At 56.6% G+C, this 17883-nt stretch overlaps 1 protein-coding gene across 4 annotated transcripts in view; it reads left to right on the forward strand.

The window, feature by feature from the left end:
* Positions 1 to 17083, forward strand: part of TMEM63B (transmembrane protein 63B) — a 99623-nt gene extending 82540 nt beyond the window's left edge. For all 4 annotated transcript variants that reach the window (XM_075925034.1, XM_075925037.1, XM_075925035.1 and 1 more), the window contains 14 exons: positions 571 to 651; positions 1475 to 1598; positions 2061 to 2194; positions 2387 to 2524; positions 2926 to 3079; positions 4022 to 4128; positions 5580 to 5666; positions 8209 to 8274; positions 8583 to 8745; positions 9227 to 9332; positions 11905 to 12072; positions 12289 to 12404; positions 12923 to 13003; positions 14608 to 17083. In XM_075925034.1, the coding sequence (XP_075781149.1) occupies positions 571 to 651; positions 1475 to 1598; positions 2061 to 2194; positions 2387 to 2524; positions 2926 to 3079; positions 4022 to 4128; positions 5580 to 5666; positions 8209 to 8274; positions 8583 to 8745; positions 9227 to 9332; positions 11905 to 12072; positions 12289 to 12404; positions 12923 to 13003; positions 14608 to 14775 (1693 nt within the window). In that variant the 3' untranslated portion in view covers positions 14776 to 17083. The remainder of the gene's footprint in view (positions 1 to 570; positions 652 to 1474; positions 1599 to 2060; positions 2195 to 2386; positions 2525 to 2925; positions 3080 to 4021; positions 4129 to 5579; positions 5667 to 8208; positions 8275 to 8582; positions 8746 to 9226; positions 9333 to 11904; positions 12073 to 12288; positions 12405 to 12922; positions 13004 to 14607) is intronic.
* The last annotated feature ends 800 nt before the right edge of the window (positions 17084 to 17883 follow it).

The following is a 17883-nucleotide window of genomic DNA, read 5'->3' on the forward strand; positions in this document are numbered from 1 at the left end:
CAGGGGAACCTGGTTGATAGAGAAGAATGGGGGCATCAGGCACCAAAACTGAAACTCCCATGAGGCACCGGGGTGGCATTGCCGAACTGAGTGGTTCTGGTGCTCAGGTGTGGCCGCTGTAGAAGGCAGCCCTAGTCCCAGCCTGTGGAGGAGAGGGAATGCCAAACCTTTCTGCACCCTCTGGAGATCCCTGGGCACAACCAAACCCAGGAATGTGGGGGGATGATGGATTCTGGGGCAGTGGCCAAGCTACACCCAGACCCTCTCCAGCAGTACAGAGGATTCCCCCCCACCTCTTTTTGGGAGCCCCCTACTGAGACCCTGGCTCTCCTTGGGTAAAGGACTGGAGAGCCCAAGGGCTCTGCTGCCCAAGCAGGCCCTCTCCTCCTCAGCCACCCTCAGAAGGGCAGCATGCATGGACACTCACTCTCCCACCCTCGCCCTCCAGGCACAGCGTTAGCTGAATTCCCTGATGGCCTGAGAACCGAGTGTGGGGTGCGCAGAGACCCCCCTGGCACTGGTGCTTTTCACCTCATCACTAATGAGCCTGGGGGTGTTTGCTGTCCACAGAGAGGCTTATTCCAACTGCACTGTGCTGGAGGCCCGCCCCTGCTACAACGTGGCCAGGCTGATGTTCCTTGATGCAGAGAGGTAAAGCTGGGGGCTCCCAACAGGTCTAGGCTAGGAATGTTGCACAGGGGGGCAAGGGATGCAGCTGGGGTGAGGGGCTGGGACTCAGCAACCGGAAGGTTACAGGTCGCCAAAAGAATGCATGTGATGGTCTTGGGGTAGACTTATCTAGGCCATGTCTGCACCACTGAACAGCAATGGAATGGGGGACTGGGTGTGGGAAGCCCAGGGCTGGGATAGCGGGGGGCTTCAGGGAGGGGCACTGGCAGAGCTGTGTGTGGGGAGCCCAGGGCTGGGATAGCAGGCGGCTGCAGGGCAGGGGGAGGGGCACTGGCAGAGCTGTGTGTGGGGAGCCCAGGGCTGGGATAGCAGGCGGCTGCAGGGCAGGGGGAGGGGCACTGGCAGAGCTGTGTGTGGGGAGCCCAGGGCTTTGAGGAGACATTAGCAACTGTGTGGGTGCAGGGCAGAGTGGGGTAGGGCAGAGTTGAATTACCTGGGATGCTCTGGGGTCACCCATCCGCACATATGATCCCCACCAGTGCAATGTCTGAACCCCCCAGATGATAATGGATTTTACTCTCCCGCTTGAGGCCGGGAAGGACCCGCACAGAGGGCCGTCACTTGCTATGGTCACACCAGTGCAGCCTCTGCTTCAACCAACCAGGAAGCTTATTTTCCAAAAATCCATATGGGAGATTCACATAGGCGGAGAGAGCTCCCCATTCTGCACCCGTGTCTGTGCCCCACGGTGCTTCTACCACCCCTGTGTTCTCCCGCACTCTCCCTGTGGTCACTGCTGAGCCTGTCTGAGCCTCTGCTTCCCCTCCCGCCTTGTCCCTTGCAGGAAAAAAGCGGAACGTGGGAAACTCTATTTCACCAACCTGAAGACCAAGGAGAACACCCCGACGATGATCAACCCCAAACCCTGTGGCCACCTCTGCTGCTGCGTCATCAAGGGCTGTGAGAAGGTGCGGGAGTGGGGAGGAGGGACTGAAGGGCCCTAGGCAGCAGCATGGGTGAATCCTGGGAGATGGCCCCTGCTGCTAGCTCCCGCCAGCCACCACGTGGACAAGGGGTTGGCCCAAATCCTGGCACACCAGCTTGCTGCTGTCCCCTTGTCTGCCCTTTGCATCTCAGGGCCTAGTCAAGGAGAGGAAACGTGTTGTCCCCACCCTGTGGCCCCATGCCACCGCCCACCCTGCTGGCCCCCTCTAAACCTCCACCACCACGTCCCCACTCATTGCCTTGTTAGCTTGGATGCGTCCCACCCTAATGCCAGGTGGAGCTGATGCATCACGAAGCTGGTCCAGATTTCCCGGTGGAGCCGCCTGCCACAGGCTGTGGGGCAGGCGAAGGAGCTGTATCCCCAGGCCCTCGGGGCCATGAGGGGGTGGATGGCTCTCGGCTCAGCCCTGCGTCCGTGTGTCCAGGTGGAGGCCATTGAGTATTACACCAAGCTGGAGGAGAAGCTCAAGGATGACTACAAGCGGGAGAAGGAGAAGGTGAACGAGAAGCCTCTGGGGATGGCCTTCGTCACGTTCCACAATGAGACCATTACAGCCATGTAAGCACACGGGGCTGGGGAGGGAGAGTCCCTGTCATTCCCAGGCAGGTGTCTGAGCAACTAGAAAACTTCTTCAGGTCCCCTAGCTCAGCGGAGGCTCAGTGCTCAGGCACCCCCTCCTGATTCCCTGGGGCTCAGCCGCCCTGATCTCGCCCTCTGAGGCCGCCTCACTCTCTCTGCCTCTCCCTCCAGAATCCTCAAAGACTTCAACGTGTGCAAGTGCCAGGGCTGTGCGTGCCGCGGGGAGCCCAAGGCCTCCTCCTGCAGCGAGTCCCTCCACATCTCCAACTGGACCGTCACCTACGCCCCTGACCCACAGAACATTTACTGGTGAGCAGGCCGCCCCTCCTGCCAAGCAGCTCTGGGGAGCCGCAGGGGCAGGCTGGGAAAGGGAAAGTATCATGGACCTAGCCCAGCAGTGCCTGGGACAGCTGGGGGGCTCAGGAGACGGAGTAGTCCCACTGACAGGTCCACACAGCTGGCCAGAGGGGTTTGGCTGATTCTGGGCCAACGGCCCAACCCCGTGTGAGGAGCAATGGATGCGGGAGCCTCTCGCAGGGGTACACGCACATGAAGATTTAACGTCCTGGGTTCTGTTCACCCTGCCTCATAGCCCTACCCAGCACAGACCCAGTGTCTCGGGCACTGGGCTCTGCCCTTCTGCTCCCCCCCTCCCCCCGTGATCCCCTCCTCACCGGCTTCCACACCCCGTCTCTCCCCTCCCCCTGCAGGGAGCACCTCTCCATCCGGGGTTTCATCTGGTGGATCCGCTGCCTGGTTATCAACGTCGTCCTCTTCATCCTCCTCTTCTTCCTCACCACCCCTGCCATCATCATCACCACCATGGATAAGTTCAACGTCACCAAGCCCGTGGAGTATCTGAACGTAAGGCCGGGGGGACGCTCCAGTCCCATCCCATCCTGTGGCACAGCATGGAATGCCCCTGGTTGGTGGGGGTGGGGAAGGTCATGAATGGGCACTAGGTCCCTCCACCTCACGTGTCCATATGGGCTTGGCCCTGTGGGTTCAAGTGCTCCTGCTGGGGAGTCCTTGTCTACGTGACTGCTGTGTGGGCACTGAGAGGGCAGAAAGGTGCCAGACTCCCCATCGCACAGAGCCTGGTGGAGTAGAACAGGGAGCACGTGTTGTTGGAGCCAGAGCCTCTGAGGGGCTGCAAACTGCGTTCTCAGGGAAGACGTGAGTGCCCAGCATTCCACCTGGGTCTCTACAAGAGGCCTTGAGAATATCTCTCTCGTCAGAACCTGGGCCAGTGGGCAATCCCCACTCTCCCCAGGGACCGCCGGGGCACACCAGCCCACAGCCAGCCACGCGTGGCAAGCAGGAGGAAATCCTGGCTCTCCTACCATAATGGAGAGCACGAAAACGCTGTGCTGGCATGCCAAGAGGCCAAGTGGGAAAGCCAAATGTTATGAGAGCAAAGGGGAATTGCAGGGGACACACTGACTGCATTAGGCCACCCCAGCCCGACAATCGGAGTAGCTGCACCCTGGCTAATCCCTACATGGAGATAAATGATCCCCAGGCCTGACCTGAGCTGGTGCATCATTCCCTGCACTATACAACTCCCAGACTCTCCTCTCTCACCAGGGGATAAGGCAGAGGTGCTGCAGGCTTCCATCCAGGATTCCCAAGTAGAGGAAAGCGCCCCTGTTGTTACAGCCCCCAGAGGGGCAGAGTCACACTCAGCTCTGCCTTGGCACAGCTCTGCCATTGGCGATGCACTAGCTTTGCCCCCTGCCCTGCTGAACATGCCCACCTCCGGATTTGCATGGGTTGCAATGAACAGTGTGTGCTTTGCCTTCCCAGAACCCCATCATCACCCAGTTCTTCCCCACCCTGCTGCTGTGGTGCTTCTCCGCTCTGCTGCCAACCATCGTGTATTACTCCGCCTTCTTCGAAGCTCACTGGACCAGGTGAGGACCGCTCTCTGCCTGTGCACCGCTGCCAGCTGTGCACACGCTCCCCACGTTGCACAAGAGCAGACGTCTTAGGCTTGCTAGTCCCAGGCACTGAAGTGCAGCCACCACTGTGCACTGCAGCTGTGAATCAGGCGCTGGATCCCACATCAGAGGCGGCTGCACTTGAGTGACTGGAAAACTGACTGCTGTATGCACAGTCTGTTTTGCTGTATGGGTTCTAGATGCCTGGCAGGCACGGCATGCGCATACATATAATTATCGTTCATGACGTGTCCCATGACCCAAGAGATTTGCTGTGTCTGTCCCGCATGTCCCTGTTCACATGAGGTTGCCTGGCTCAATCTGTTTGAGCTGAGATTTGCTGTAGACCTGCAATCAGGGGGTCTAGTAATCTGACCATAGGGCTGGCAGCCTGGAAATCCACAATTCTCATCCTAGCTGGATATGGCCCTGCGCCTCAGTTTCCTCCTCTGACCAAAGCGATGAATGATTCGAGACAGGGACAAGCTGTGTCCGCCACAGGGGAGGGCTTTACTATACCACTATACCAACAATTCTTGTGTGGTAAAGACTAGCCTCAGTTACTGTTGGGCACTAGGCATGATGCTGTCTGCATTTCCTCCTGTGGCTGATTCAGGAGGGCTGGAGGCTGTACTAAGTGAGAGGGGAAGGGGAATACAGGGATTAGAGTGCCTGCCTGGGGCTTAGGAGACTAGGGTCAGTTCCCTGCTCTGTTACAGATTTCCTCTGTGACCTTGGGCAAGTCTTAGTCTCCCCACCACATAGGGCTGTTGTGAGGATAAAGATATTACAGACTTTAAGAACGTAAGACATCTAAGTACTCAATATCCACTGGATCCCCCTTGTCCATGTTTGTTGACCCTCTCAAAGAACTCTAGCAAAATAATGTTTTTCTTCATGCAGTGTGCAGTCAACCTGTGGAACTCCTTGCCAGAGGATGTTGTGAAGATCAGGACTTAGGGTTCAAAAAAGATACATTCATGGCAGTTAGGTCCATCAATGCTTATTAGCCAGGATGGGTAGGAATGGTGTCCCTAGCCTAAGTTTGTCAGAAGCTGGAAATGGGTGACAGGAGAAGGATCACGTGATGATTACCTGTTGTGTTCCCTCCCGCTAGGGCATCTGGCATTGGCCTCTGTCAGCAGACAGGACACTGGGCTAAATGGACCTTTGGTCTGACCCAGACTGGCCTTTCTTATAGAATCATAGAATTATAGAGCTGGAAGAGACCTCAGAAGGTCCAGCCCCCTGCCCAAGGCAGGACCAATCCCAACTTACATTAATAGTCAAGTGCAACAGGCGGATCGGTGCCAAAGAGACCTAGTGGGTACTTTATAAGTATTTAAGATGGATCAATAGATGGCTGTGATCACCCACAGCCAGGCTCTCAGTCCACTTGCTAATGGCCTCCCCTTTTCCTACAGATCTGGAGAGAACAGGACGACCATGCACAAGTGTTACACCTTCCTCATCTTCATGGTCTTGCTGCTGCCTTCGCTGGGCTTGAGCAGGTGGGTGAGGAGGGAATGAAGCAGGTCTGGAGACCCATGCAGCACTGGGCTGAGGATCCCCTAGTCACTGGGGAGACAGCACGCTCACCCACCCAGCTCTTCTGTAACTATTTGCTGCCATCTGCGCATTGAGAATCGTTTCCCTGGCATTTAGGATGGTGGCAGGCACCTCAGAGTTATGGGGTTTGCCCTTTCAGCTCTCTGCAAGCTGGATCATTTCTCTCCAGTTGCACAGAGCTTAGATCCTGCTCAGTGGGCCCCATACAAACCTATTCAATAAGCGCATTCTCAACTCCGAATTGGCACAATTCCCCACTGTAGTCAGGTGGGGGCAGGATTCAGCCAGCCTCCCCATATATAGCAATGATGCACCGTGCTTTCAGGGTACAGAAATGACAGCCTGTCTCCTGAACCCCCTTCCCAAGCCCTCATGCAGGGTTACATGCTGACGCTCACAAAGCTGCCATTGCTGGTTACCCGCCTGCTCTGCCACCAGGACAGGTGCTCTGCACTGGAGGCCTCATTGCCCAGCTGCTCAGGCATGAAGTGGGAATGAAGGAGCATGCAAGAAAAAAGGAAAACTCCAGGAGATGCTCTTACTTTGTTAGGCCGCCTCCGCACTGAGGGAAAACCTCATTCCAGTGATCGGCATAGCTGCACCCTGGCTGACCTTGATGTGGAGACAGGGACATGCAGCACCGATTGCTGAACTGGGGCTGCTCCTGAGAATGGGCAACCCGTACACGGCTACAGAAAAACACTCTGAATCTGACTGTGTCAGCTCAACAAAAAAATTCTCCTGCAGAAGCTGAAAATACCTGACGCTGTAGCTGAATCTCCACTGATGCGAGCTGAATACAGCCGGTCCCCAAGTTGCGAACGGTTGACTTACGACCGTTCACAGTTACGACCAAAGCTGTCGTAAATGGCGGACCCTGAGTTACGAACGCAATCCGCGCTTACAAACAGCGTAGTCGCGTGTAACTCTATGGGGTCCGATTTACAAACGAACCGAGTAACGACCAATTGCTTGGTCCGTCACCGGTTCGTAAGTCAGGAAGAGGCTGTAGCTGTGTAATCTCTAAGGTGGGGGGTTCCCACTTAAAAGGTCCCTTCAGTTTAAAAATAGAATAATAGAACACTAGAACTGGAAGGGACCTTGAGAGGTCATCGAGTCCAGCCCCCTGCCCTCATGGCAGGACCCAGTACTGTCTAGACCATCCCTGATAGACATTTATCTAACCTGCTCTTAAATATCTCCAGAGATGGAGATTCCACAACCTCCCTAGGCAATTTATTCCAGTGTTTATCCACCCTGACAGGCAGGAGGCTTTTCCTAATGTCCAACCTAAACCTCCCTTGCTGTGATTTTAAAATAATCATGCTGTTGATTAAGAATATTTTACTAGCTATTTATACAAGTGATGCTTCATGTTCAAACTCTTTGCTCCACAGATGATTCCATAGGAGACTATAGGCTGCAGAATTTGGGTCTAAATCTAATAGAATTAAAAGAAATCTGAGAACAAGGATTTATTTTCTGCCTGTTTATTCTGGTGTGTTTGAGGCTATTTGATCCAGATCCTCAAAAAGATTAAGGCACCTCACTGCCATTGATCTTAGGGCCTGGGACTTTGGGACGAGTCAATTTCACTCTTTCCCTTACATAGTTGGGTTCACCCATTCTCTGTGTGGGTCTTTCACCCAGCAAAGGAGAGAGGAAAATGATGCTGCAGGGAGAGGGGCAGGGGGCCTGAAAAGACTTGAAATCCATTTTTTAAAATTAATTAGATTTCAAGTTCATAGGACACGCAAATCACTGATATGTCAGGAGGCAGAAAGATCAAATGAGCAGCCCGGACAGCAAGAGATTATCTCTACTCTTGTTAGGGCAAGTTCTGTGAGGTTTTTTCCTGGACATGTGTATATATTGCCCTAAAAAGATCTGTAGAAATCGCCTGCCCTTCCCGACAGTCCTGCTCTTCCAGCCTTGATATAAATCCTCAGACTGAAAATGCCTCTGCCTCCTCGTTTCATTTTGTATATAACCTCAGAGGTTTTAATCTTTTATATATATATATATATATATGTTGGATCAGATGAGTGGAAACTACTTCCTGTTTTCATGCAGCTTTTCTTTAAAGCAACCATGTAAAGCCCGAGTATAGGGGTCAGCAGAGAATTGCAGCAGACGTTGCTGCTAACTGCCAGGCTAAACTGAATGTGGAAGACCAGGTGTAACAGTGACCAGGGACAGACAGCCCAGTATAATCCGGGCCTTCTCTCCCAGTAGTCTCTCCATGTCCTAAAGATTGCCTCCTCCTCTCTAAACCCTGCCCTGAAGACTAGAAAGGGGAGGAAGGCAGCACGCTCTCATGTACCCGCATGTCAGAGCACCTCCGTGTTCCAAGATTACTCTGCCTTCGCAGCAGGTGGTGTTCCAGCTCCCACCACGAGTCACGACCAAGTGTGCGTACAGTGTGGGATCTCCCAGCATCTATATACTCACGCTAGACCCTTTGTTTCCCATTGTTCTCCCTAGTCTGGATGTGTTTTTCCGCTGGCTGTTTGACAAGAAATTCCTGGCTGTGGCCGCAGTGCGATTTGAGTAAGTGGTCTCCAAGGCTGGAGGGTAGGGAAAGCCTGTCTTCACAAAAGTGACTCCTGCTGGGCCTGCAATTGGGAGGCGGGAGGGGGGCTCTCCCCATATATTCGTGGGAAATGTGGTGAGGCCTAGTCTCACACAGACTTCCTAAGAGGCAGAATATTAGGAGGAAGAGGCAGAACAGTGGCCGTTGCCTGGCAATGCCAGCCCTGGCCAGCATCCTGTCTGCTCCTCTGAACCCGCCCGTATGCCCCTCTGTGCCTGCAGTCAGGTTCAGGTGCGTTACTTAGCTCGCTCTCCTTTGTCCCCAGGTGCGTCTTTCTGCCTGATAACGGGGCTTTCTTTGTTAACTACGTCATCGCCTCCGCCTTCATCGGGAACGCCATGGACCTGCTGCGCATTCCCGGCCTGCTCATGTACATGATCCGCCTCTGTCTGGCCCGCTCGGCCGCCGAGCGCAGGAACGTCAAGCGGGTATGTGCCAGAGCCGCCTCCCCCCGCCCTTGCAGAGAAGGGGTGTGGAGACCTGCGCTGCGCACTGGATGCGTGTCAGGCCTCTGGTGAACAAACAGAGTGTGTTCCAGCAGTTGTGCACTTGTGCAAGCGTGCATGGGGGAGTCTCTGCCTGTGCAAGCTGAACAGCCAGACGCATGCTCGCATGCAGAGGTATGTTGTGTAGTGTATAAGGAACCAGCTGGCTGGCACGTATCCCCTCAGGAATATCAGTGCTGCATCCTGAGAGCCTGGGGAAAGCGGGGGATTCCCACAGCTCTTCTTAAGGCATGTCCCTGTGGAGCTGCAGCGTGTGCAGGCCCATCCACCGAAAGTCTGAACAGGCTGCTGTCCACAGACAGAGCAGTGCACCGGCTCCTGAGATGCCCTCCTCCTTCCCACTGGCCAGGGCACCAGGCCACTCCGTGAGCCATACTGATGCGATGTCTGCTTTCTCCTGCAGCACCAAGCCTACGAGTTCCAGTTCGGAGCCGCCTACGCCTGGATGATGTGCGTCTTCACCGTGGTCATGACCTACAGCATCACCTGCCCCATCATCGTCCCCTTTGGTAGGTGGCACAGCGCCCCTCTGCCTCGCTGCTCATGGAAGGGCTTGCGGCCAAAGCAGGGGGAAGCGGTGTCTTTCATTGCCTCCAGTGGGGGAGCCCGTCTGCAGGGCGGGATGGGAGGCATGGGGGTAAAAAGTTGGGAAACTGAGTCACTGGTTCACTTGATATAGGCTTACTCAATTTTCACCTTCCTTTATACAATTTCAGGCAATGATTGTCACTTACAGGGCCTGGGCATACCATTATGCCAGACAGTTGATCACAGGCAAGACAGAATTGGTAAATGGGCCCTCATTACCACATTGTGGGGTACCGGGATGTCCTACCACTTTCCATGGTTGTCATCTCCTCCTCTGATCCCTTGGTCTGGCCCTTTCTCTTTCTGGCCCAGTGCTTCTCAAGTCTGGGCCCATGTTTGCTTAGGCCTTTCATACATTCCTACGCTACAGAGCACTTAATCAGTATCCTGATGGCTTTTAACAGGCTAGCCCACTGGGTGTGGGTGGCCCTTAAAATGAGCATGTGCACATGTTAATTACCACCGGCAAGGTTTTTCCTGTTCAGTTTTGCAGTTTCTGTGTCATGTCATTTTATATCATCCTGCCCTGGGTCTTCCCCGAAAAACATGGGGGGAGGGGTTCTTTGTCACAGGTTTGTCTGTTTACCTCAACATTTCCAGTACAATACGTACCTTTGTTCTGTCAGCAATACCCTCATTTTGTTCTGTCAGAAATAACCTGTGTAAAAGAATTGGCAAAACCACACTTACGCAGCGAGGTCTTGGCCTGAGTGTTACCTTATCTATGCTCCTTCACTTCCCAGAGATACAAACCCTTAAGCTAGGACTAGCAATGCTTTCAGTGTTTCCGTTTAGCCAGGCTGCATGCATCTCTGTCAGCCCTGCCAGCCAGTCTCCAATATCTCCTGATCTGTCTGGAGAGGGGAGTTGGAAAGCAGGACTATGATTCTTTAAGGGCACAATTTCTTATTGTTTCCAAATGGGGCTTTCAGTCCAAATCTGGTCTGGTTTGGGAACCATTATGAAGAAACATCATAAAGATGCTGCTCTGAATGCATTTGGAGGGCTGTCTCCATGTTGAGGGTCTTGCTGTTCAAGCAACCCCCGTGAGGCCTGGTTAGTGTCCCCTGGGTCCAGTATGTGAGTGTGTGTGCAAATGAGACCCTTGAGAGAGCCAGTCTGTACATAGACACAGTGGCTCTTGCCCGCCCCCCGCCCCAGGTGCCCTGCATTCCCAGCGAAGGGACAGCGAATCACCAGCTGGAGGCTCTGTGCAAATGCCTGCTGCTCCTTCTCACCTGGCCATGTATTGCACAGCGCAGGTAAGAGACGTGGGCCCCCTGCTCCCTACCTGCAGGCTCTCTGCTGCCCCCATTTCAGGGGATGGCCACCCCAGGTAACTGCAGCGAGAACCATCTGCCAGGCTGGGCACTGAGCTGTAGCTTTCCCAGCAGGAACAGAAGGGGCCTGGTTGTCTTTGCATCACAGCTGCTTCGGCTCCGCCTCTTACCCTAAAGGATCCCAGATGCTTTCCCAGATGGCAAGGTGGCCCCTCTGGTGCCCTGGAGGCAGCAGTCCCTGCAGGGTGACAGTTGCAAATTTGTGAGGCTGGCGAACAGAGTCTGGAGGGCCCAGGCCATGCTGTGAGCTGGCGGATCATGGTCTCCAGATGAGGGTGGAGAGTGGTACCCTAGCTACATGATGCTCCATGCTTGGCTGGCTGAGCAGCTTCTCTGCCCAATATGATCAAGGGGGTTGCCATCTCTTGCCTGAAATCGCTTCTTTGAGAGGCCCTGTTTGCAGAGCCCCTGCCTGGAAGGGTGTGCCTGGCCAAGGGTTCCCAGCCAAGCCTCTCAATGCCTGCTGAAGTGGTCATTGCTAATGCCCTGCCTGATTGCTGGTGTCCAGGAGATTGAGCTTTTGGTGTGGTGGCACGGGATGCTTTGTCATGTGTAGGTGGCACAAGCTTCAGCTGGCACAAAGGGGCACCAGAGAGGTCTTTCCATAATGACACGGAAATAGGCCGGGTGTGATACGCCAGGGGCTCGAGGATCCCCCTCTCGAGCAGGGGCAGAGCAATGTGCTTGTGCCCCAAAGCAGGTGGGAGGGAGTTACAGCAGGTACATGTGTCACTGCGAGCACTCAGCTGCCTAGCACAGCAGCCCAGCCTGCTGGAGAGGAGACTGGGAGTGGGGAATAGGCCAGATCGGTCTGGAAAGTCCTCCCTCGCCCTGCTGAATGATGCCTTTCCTTTGTGGAAACGCTGGCTCTGCGTGGGGTGAAACTCCCCCATCACTCTGACCTGCTGTTCAGCGGCGAGGTGGGCTCTGGAGAAGGGCCCTCCCGACAGGAATCGGCACGTGCAGGGGGTAGGAGGGTGTAATGGATAAGTCACTCCCGCGTCCTGGCACCTTGCCTCTGAGTTGTCTCCCTAAAGTCGAGCCCTAAACAGCCTGGCAGAGAGACACTGCTGCTGTCTGTGAGCCATGCCCTGCTGCTGACCTTGGGGCCCAGCAGCCACCTCACTGCTCTTTCCCACTGTCTCTCTCCCAGGGTTGATGTACATGCTCCTCAAGCACCTGGTTGACCGGTACAACCTGTACTACGCTTACCTGCCAGCCAAGCTGGACAAGAAGATCCATTCAGGGGCTGTGAACCAGGTGGTGGCAGCCCCCATTCTCTGCCTCTTCTGGCTCCTCTTCTTCTCCACCATGCGCACCGGTGAGCACAGGCTGAGGGAGGGAGCTAACAGGGCAAGGGAGCGAGTGGCGGACACCGGGTTATAAAGACGTACTCAGCCTGGCTGAGCCTGACCGTGTCAGGCTGCCGGTCCCCCCAGAACCAGGCGCTCACTGGATGTCTCCTCTCGGTGGTGGGCAGAGGCCCCGGAGCGGTGGGTATGGGACCACCCTGACTGTGACTCTTTGCCTTGCCCAGGGTTCCTGGCCCCCACCTCCATGTTCACCTTCGTGGTTCTCGTGATCACTATTGTGATCTGCCTGTGTCACGTCTGCTTCGGACACTTCAAATACCTCAGTGCTCACAACTACAAGGTGAGGTTGTGGGAGGCACCGGGGGGGAGGGCACTGTGGCTGAGGTGATGAGGGGTTACCTCAAGCTGGGCTGTGAGGGAAACGCCTCACAAGGCCGTTCCCCTTCATTATGGGCTCCCTGGTCTAATACCTCTCCTGCCTCCCATATCATACACAGATGGATGTAGTGGAGATGGGGCTCTTGCCGCACCTTGGGGGCACCACACTGCTCTTGGGCTGGGGGGCTTATTGGGGGCATGCCCTCTTGCCATGCCCCATCATCGGCACATGAGCCTGTTCCCTCTCTAGTGACAAAGAACAGGAGCCTCATAGGGCTGCCCCTGAGCTAGGTGTTCAGCCCCCCTTGCCCCTCCCAAACACCAAACCATTGCTTGTGCGCGTTGATTCCCGGATCACATAAGGCTCCCAGGGAAGGCTCGAGGGAGGGCAGCTCCTACAGCAGTGAGGGGGGGCTCAGTGGGCCAGCTGCCCTGCCGTCTCCAGTCCGTGTCTCTCCATTTCATTCTGTTGCCCTCTAGATTGACCACACGGAGGTGGACGCCGTGGACGGGAGGGAGAACGGGCAACCTGTCGCTGTGCCGCCAGTTCCCAAATCCGCTGTAAGTCACCTGTTCCCCTGCTGTCCTGTGTGTGGGTTTGGGATGGGGGAAGAGGGCAGCACATGTCTCTTCCTGTCAGAGGGCCTCGTTCCTGGCCTGGCCCAGCCGGCATCCAAGAATATCTTTGTGCATGTCGCTTGCCCAGCAGAGATGGGGAATTGTTCCACCCTTGCCCCATTCCCCCTCACGCCCCTGATGCTTTGTTCACTTTTTGCCTCTCTCTCAGCTGGGACAGTGAAACCAGACTGGTCAGTTTCCCTGTTGGTTTTGCTTTGTGGCTCTCACCTCTGGGGACGCTGCAGGGCTGGGACCACCATGTCCCAGCGCCAGCTGTTTTCATTGGAAGCTGACATAATGGAATGAAAACACTTTGGGATAACCCCTGCCCCTCCTGTCCAGCCTTCTGTCCAAGGCTGCCCCTTTAATCTCCTGAGCTCACCGGTTCTGGTAATATCTGCTGAGGGGGGAGCTTCAAGGAGCTGGTTATAACTCCTTAACTCTGCCCCCACCTCCGTTGTAAGTTAGAGCTACCTGAGGGCTGTTCTGACCTGTGCCAGCTAGCAGCTGATCTCCAAGAGACCACTGGCCATCTGGGGCTAGCTAGACTGCAACACATCCTAGCCATGCCCTTCATGTACCAGGGCTCTGAAGGCCTCCTAGAGGGGCTGGCTACCCCTGTTCTGAGCGGCACAAAGGGGATGAGGAAGCGGAGCTGGGAGTCCTTCGTAAAGTCCAGATTTGTCCTGAGAGTGACCAGAGGGTGACTAGTAAGGGCAGTTGGGTTCCCCTTCAGCAGTGTGACTCCGCTGACTCTGAATCCCCCGAGTATGGGGAGCAAGGGCGGCCCCTGCCAACTCAGCCAGGGCTGCGTGTGTGCGTGCAGTCGGAGTGGCTACCCCTTGTCACCATTTCCGTTGGGTAAAGCTGCTGTGATGACACCGCTGATCTGTCAATGCGGGGCCAGAATTCCCCAAGCTGTCCTGTCTGCTCCCGGGCTCACCCTGCAGCCCAGCAGGGGCTGTACCAGTAAACCAGCTCTCGTGCTGAACTCCAGCTTGGCAAGGTAGGGGGGAGGCTGAGGGTTCAGTTCCCTTCTGTGCCCCATCTCCACAACAGGGCAGCATCTTTCAAAAGGGCTTTGCTATGTGAGGGCTGGGCTTGTTGATGGCAGCAAGTGTTGGGCACCTGTCCTTTGAGAGAAACTCAGACCTTTCTAATATCCGGCTGGCTAGCCCTCCCCACCCACCACCACACACACACACACACACACACCCAGTTCTCCCACCCCGGCTCTCTGGGGGGCTCAGGTGTTCCCTAAGGCCTTTAGAAAATGGGGGGATGACCTGCAATGGAATGTGAAGAGCTGCCCCCCGGGGCATGTTGCCGGCCTTTCCCATCATCCCCGCGGCTCCCCCGAACACCCACCCCCTCTCTGGGGCCTGTCCCCTGCTGACACAGGCATTCCACCCAGCAGGGATTCCTTCCAGCTCCGGTGTGCCCTGCGCTCAGCCCCCAGTCTGCATGGCGCTGGCCTGCCAGCCTGCGCTGCCGTGGCTTTCCAGCAGCCTCACGCAGCTAACGACCTGTTGTCTTCCTCGCTCCAGCAAAAGTACATCGCCCAGGTGCTTCAAGATTCCTCTCTGGAGGGCGAGGCCACTGAGTCCGAGGAGCAGGGGTCTCAGGACGAAGAGCTCATCAACCCGGACGGCATGAACGACACGGATTTCCAGTCGTGTGAGGACAGCCTGATAGAGAACGAGGTCCACCAGTAGCCCCCCCTCCCCCACCATGGGCAGGAGGGGCAGGAGAGGCCTGGGAGCCGAGGCAGCCGCTGTGAACGGGAGAGAACTGAATGGAGCCGGAAGTGTGGCAAGGACAACGCCAGCCCGGGCCCCTTCCCACCTGCCCAGGCCCTGAAGCTCATTCCAAGGGTGGGACAGGACTGTGCATCAAATTCTCCATTCCCTGCTTCCCCGCCCGCTTCCTCTCACTCCCATCAGGGCGGCCGAGAAGGGACCTGCTCTGACCAGTTACCTTCTCTGACATGGACCGAGGCCAGGTGAGCCCGGCGAGGGGGAAGGAGGAGGAGGAGGAAGATGACTTTGACCCTTGCTGCTTCCATGCTGGGAGGAAGAGGACCCAGAGGCAGCAGAAGCCTGGATGCTTTGGGGTGGCAGGTGTTGCAGTGGGTGTGCTCGGGCCTCCCGTCTGCCCCCCACACATGAAATCTTGAACACTAATAACTTATTAGATTTAAAAGAAAAAAGCTTTAATCAAGGTATTGCAACCCCAGCTAGTAGAGGGTGGCTGTGAGCCCGGCAGCGGGCACTGGTCCTAGCCGCGGGAGGAGCAGTGCCCTGGCACTGTGCTGCCCTCTACCCCGTGCCCGTGTCTCCCCCACGCATGTGCATCGGCGTGTGAGGGCCATGATCCTGCTTGGGTGACGTACCCGGGCCCACTCCTGCTCCTCCGACAGGCTGCCGGGGGCTGGTGGCAACACCCAGCCATGTGTGGGGAGTAGACGTGTCCCGGTGAAAACTCTGCTGGTTCCCTGATGGCGGGAGAGCCCCTCTGGGTGGGGAGGATCCTGGCAGGGCCCCTTGCAGGGCAAGGGGAGCATGGGGCTAGCACGGGCGCATACGGCCTTTTCATGCCTGTGGTAGCTGGCGCCGTCAGGCCACGATGGGGCTCACCGTGGAGCATGTGGCATTGTTTTAAGTGGCTTTTTTGTACATTTCCCCCCCTTCCTTTAAAATAAAAAACTGACACCCAGCTGCTGCCCCCTGTGCTCTCCTGTGTCTGCGCAGCGGGGCCAGCAAGGGCGGGCACTGGGGTAGGCTTTCCCTTACTGCTGTGGAGCGGGGCTGGGCCCTGACCCCAGCCACCAGCCAGTGCTGGGACTGACCCAGATGCCCTGGCCTGGGTACGGAGCCCTGGCTGACCCCTCCTGTGTGTTTGGTTTCCGCCAGTGTAGGGCTGCATCTCCTCGTCCCCATTGCTCAAGCAGCAGCCTCTGCCATCCGCCTCCCCCAGCTCTAGAATCCCCCTCCCCGCCCTGGGAGAGCGGGGTGTCTCCTGGGAGCCTAGTCCCATGGGTGCGTGTGACATGCTGCTGTGGGATTCTCAGGAGACACTGCCGCCTGTTGGGCATATTCCAAACCTCCCCCACCCCGAGCACCGCACTCGTGCTAGGTTGGATTTGCATAGGGAGCTGAGTGCTGGGCAGCTTGGGCACGTGACAGGCCTCCCTGCTGGTAAGCTGAATTTATTTTCCCTTGCCTCCCTCCCCCTGCTGCTCTGTTCCTTGGCCACGGCCAGCCACAGCCCCGACTGTGCAGCCTGCATGGGCACAGCTCCAACGAATTGTAGCTCAAGCAGCACTTGGACTGCAGGGGTGTGTTGGAGCCAGTCGAAGCAGGCTCCGCAGAGGGCTGTAATAACTCGCTCTGGTCCTTCGCTAGCAACTTCCAGCCGGGAGCACCAAGCACTTTATAGACACTAACGAACTATGCCCCTGTGCTCCCAAGAGGGCATTCAGAATCACCACCCCCCTGGTACAGAGGGGGAAACTGAGGCACAGGGCAGGGAAGAGACTTGTCCAAGGTCACACAGGAAGTCCATGGCAGCTTGGACCAGAGACCAGATGTCCGTCCTTTACCTGCCCCAGATGTCCGTCCTTTACCTGCCCCTCTGATAGGAAGTCCAGAGACAATAGCAGGCTTTGCTCCTCGATGGAAGACGACAAAGGAGGAAGGACTCAGACTCCGGCTCCTTCTTAGGAGCATGTTCTATGATAGAGGCTGTGAGGGGTTGGGCCTGGTGAGTTTCTCTGACTTACTTCCCCTCCCCTTAAGAGCTCCCCCTTGAAATGCACGTTGTTGGGGTCTGAGCGATTTCTCCCAGAAGAGGCTAGAAACGCAGCCCAGGGCTCTGAGTGTTTGTGCCCAAACAGGAAAGCCAGGCGGCTGGCTGGCAGTGGTTGCTGTGTCCATGCGGCTGGTGCTAACTGGCACCGTGTCTGTGTCGAGCTGTGTACAATACCCTGTATATATTTGTGTAAAAAAGAAAAACTGGAACTCACCAGCTTGCCAGTCTCTCTGTGTGGAATGGGTTCGTGCTGGCGGTTGCAGCACCTTGGGGAGGGCGGTTCTGCCTGAAGCCAAACCCCAGAGCCTACCGCACTGTGGGGAGGAGACCGCTGCCTGGAGCTGGGACCCAGTGTGACACGCAGACTGGGGCTGGCCCTCAGAGCCGTGGGCACCCTGCGGGCAGGGCATTCTGCCTGCAGCTGGGAGCCACTGGAGGGGCAGGAGGCTCTGCCCAGCCTTGAACGTGACCCTGTCCCCCCGGGTCAGTGTGCCGACAGTGTGGCAGGAAGGCCAGACTGGCCATGCAGTTCCCCAGCTGCCCAACCATCTTCCTCTGCGCCGTGGATAGACTCAGGCTCGGCCACCCAGAACCCAGCGTGGGCTCCTGGTTACCACACCCTGAGTCAAGCACCCCTCCCCCCCAGCCTGAGGTGCTGCCTGCTCTGCCCATTAGCTCCCACAGGGCCTTTTGCCTGAGCAAGCACTCCACAAAGGCACCTGCCACCAGTGGAGAGGGTGGGGCAAATGCCTTTGTAAGGTTCAGTGGTCCCAAGGTGGAGCCTGTGCCGAGAGCCCCAATGTGCCCTCGCTCTGCCTGAGCTGTGGGGCTGGGGGGCTTGGTGGGGTGACAGTCTAATAACCAGTGGTGTGAGGGGCACATCCCAGCCTCTGCTCCTAGGCCTCCCCTGCTAGCTCCGGGCTGGCTCTGCCATCTTGCCCTTTCCTGTAGGGAGATGGAAGGGAACGGAGGCCTGTGGGGTGCGTAGCTGGTGGCTGTTCCCCACTCTGTGC

This window comes from Pelodiscus sinensis, chromosome 3 (genome assembly GCF_049634645.1).
Source record: "Pelodiscus sinensis isolate JC-2024 chromosome 3, ASM4963464v1, whole genome shotgun sequence".
NCBI classification, from domain to species: Eukaryota; Metazoa; Chordata; order Testudines; family Trionychidae; genus Pelodiscus; species Pelodiscus sinensis.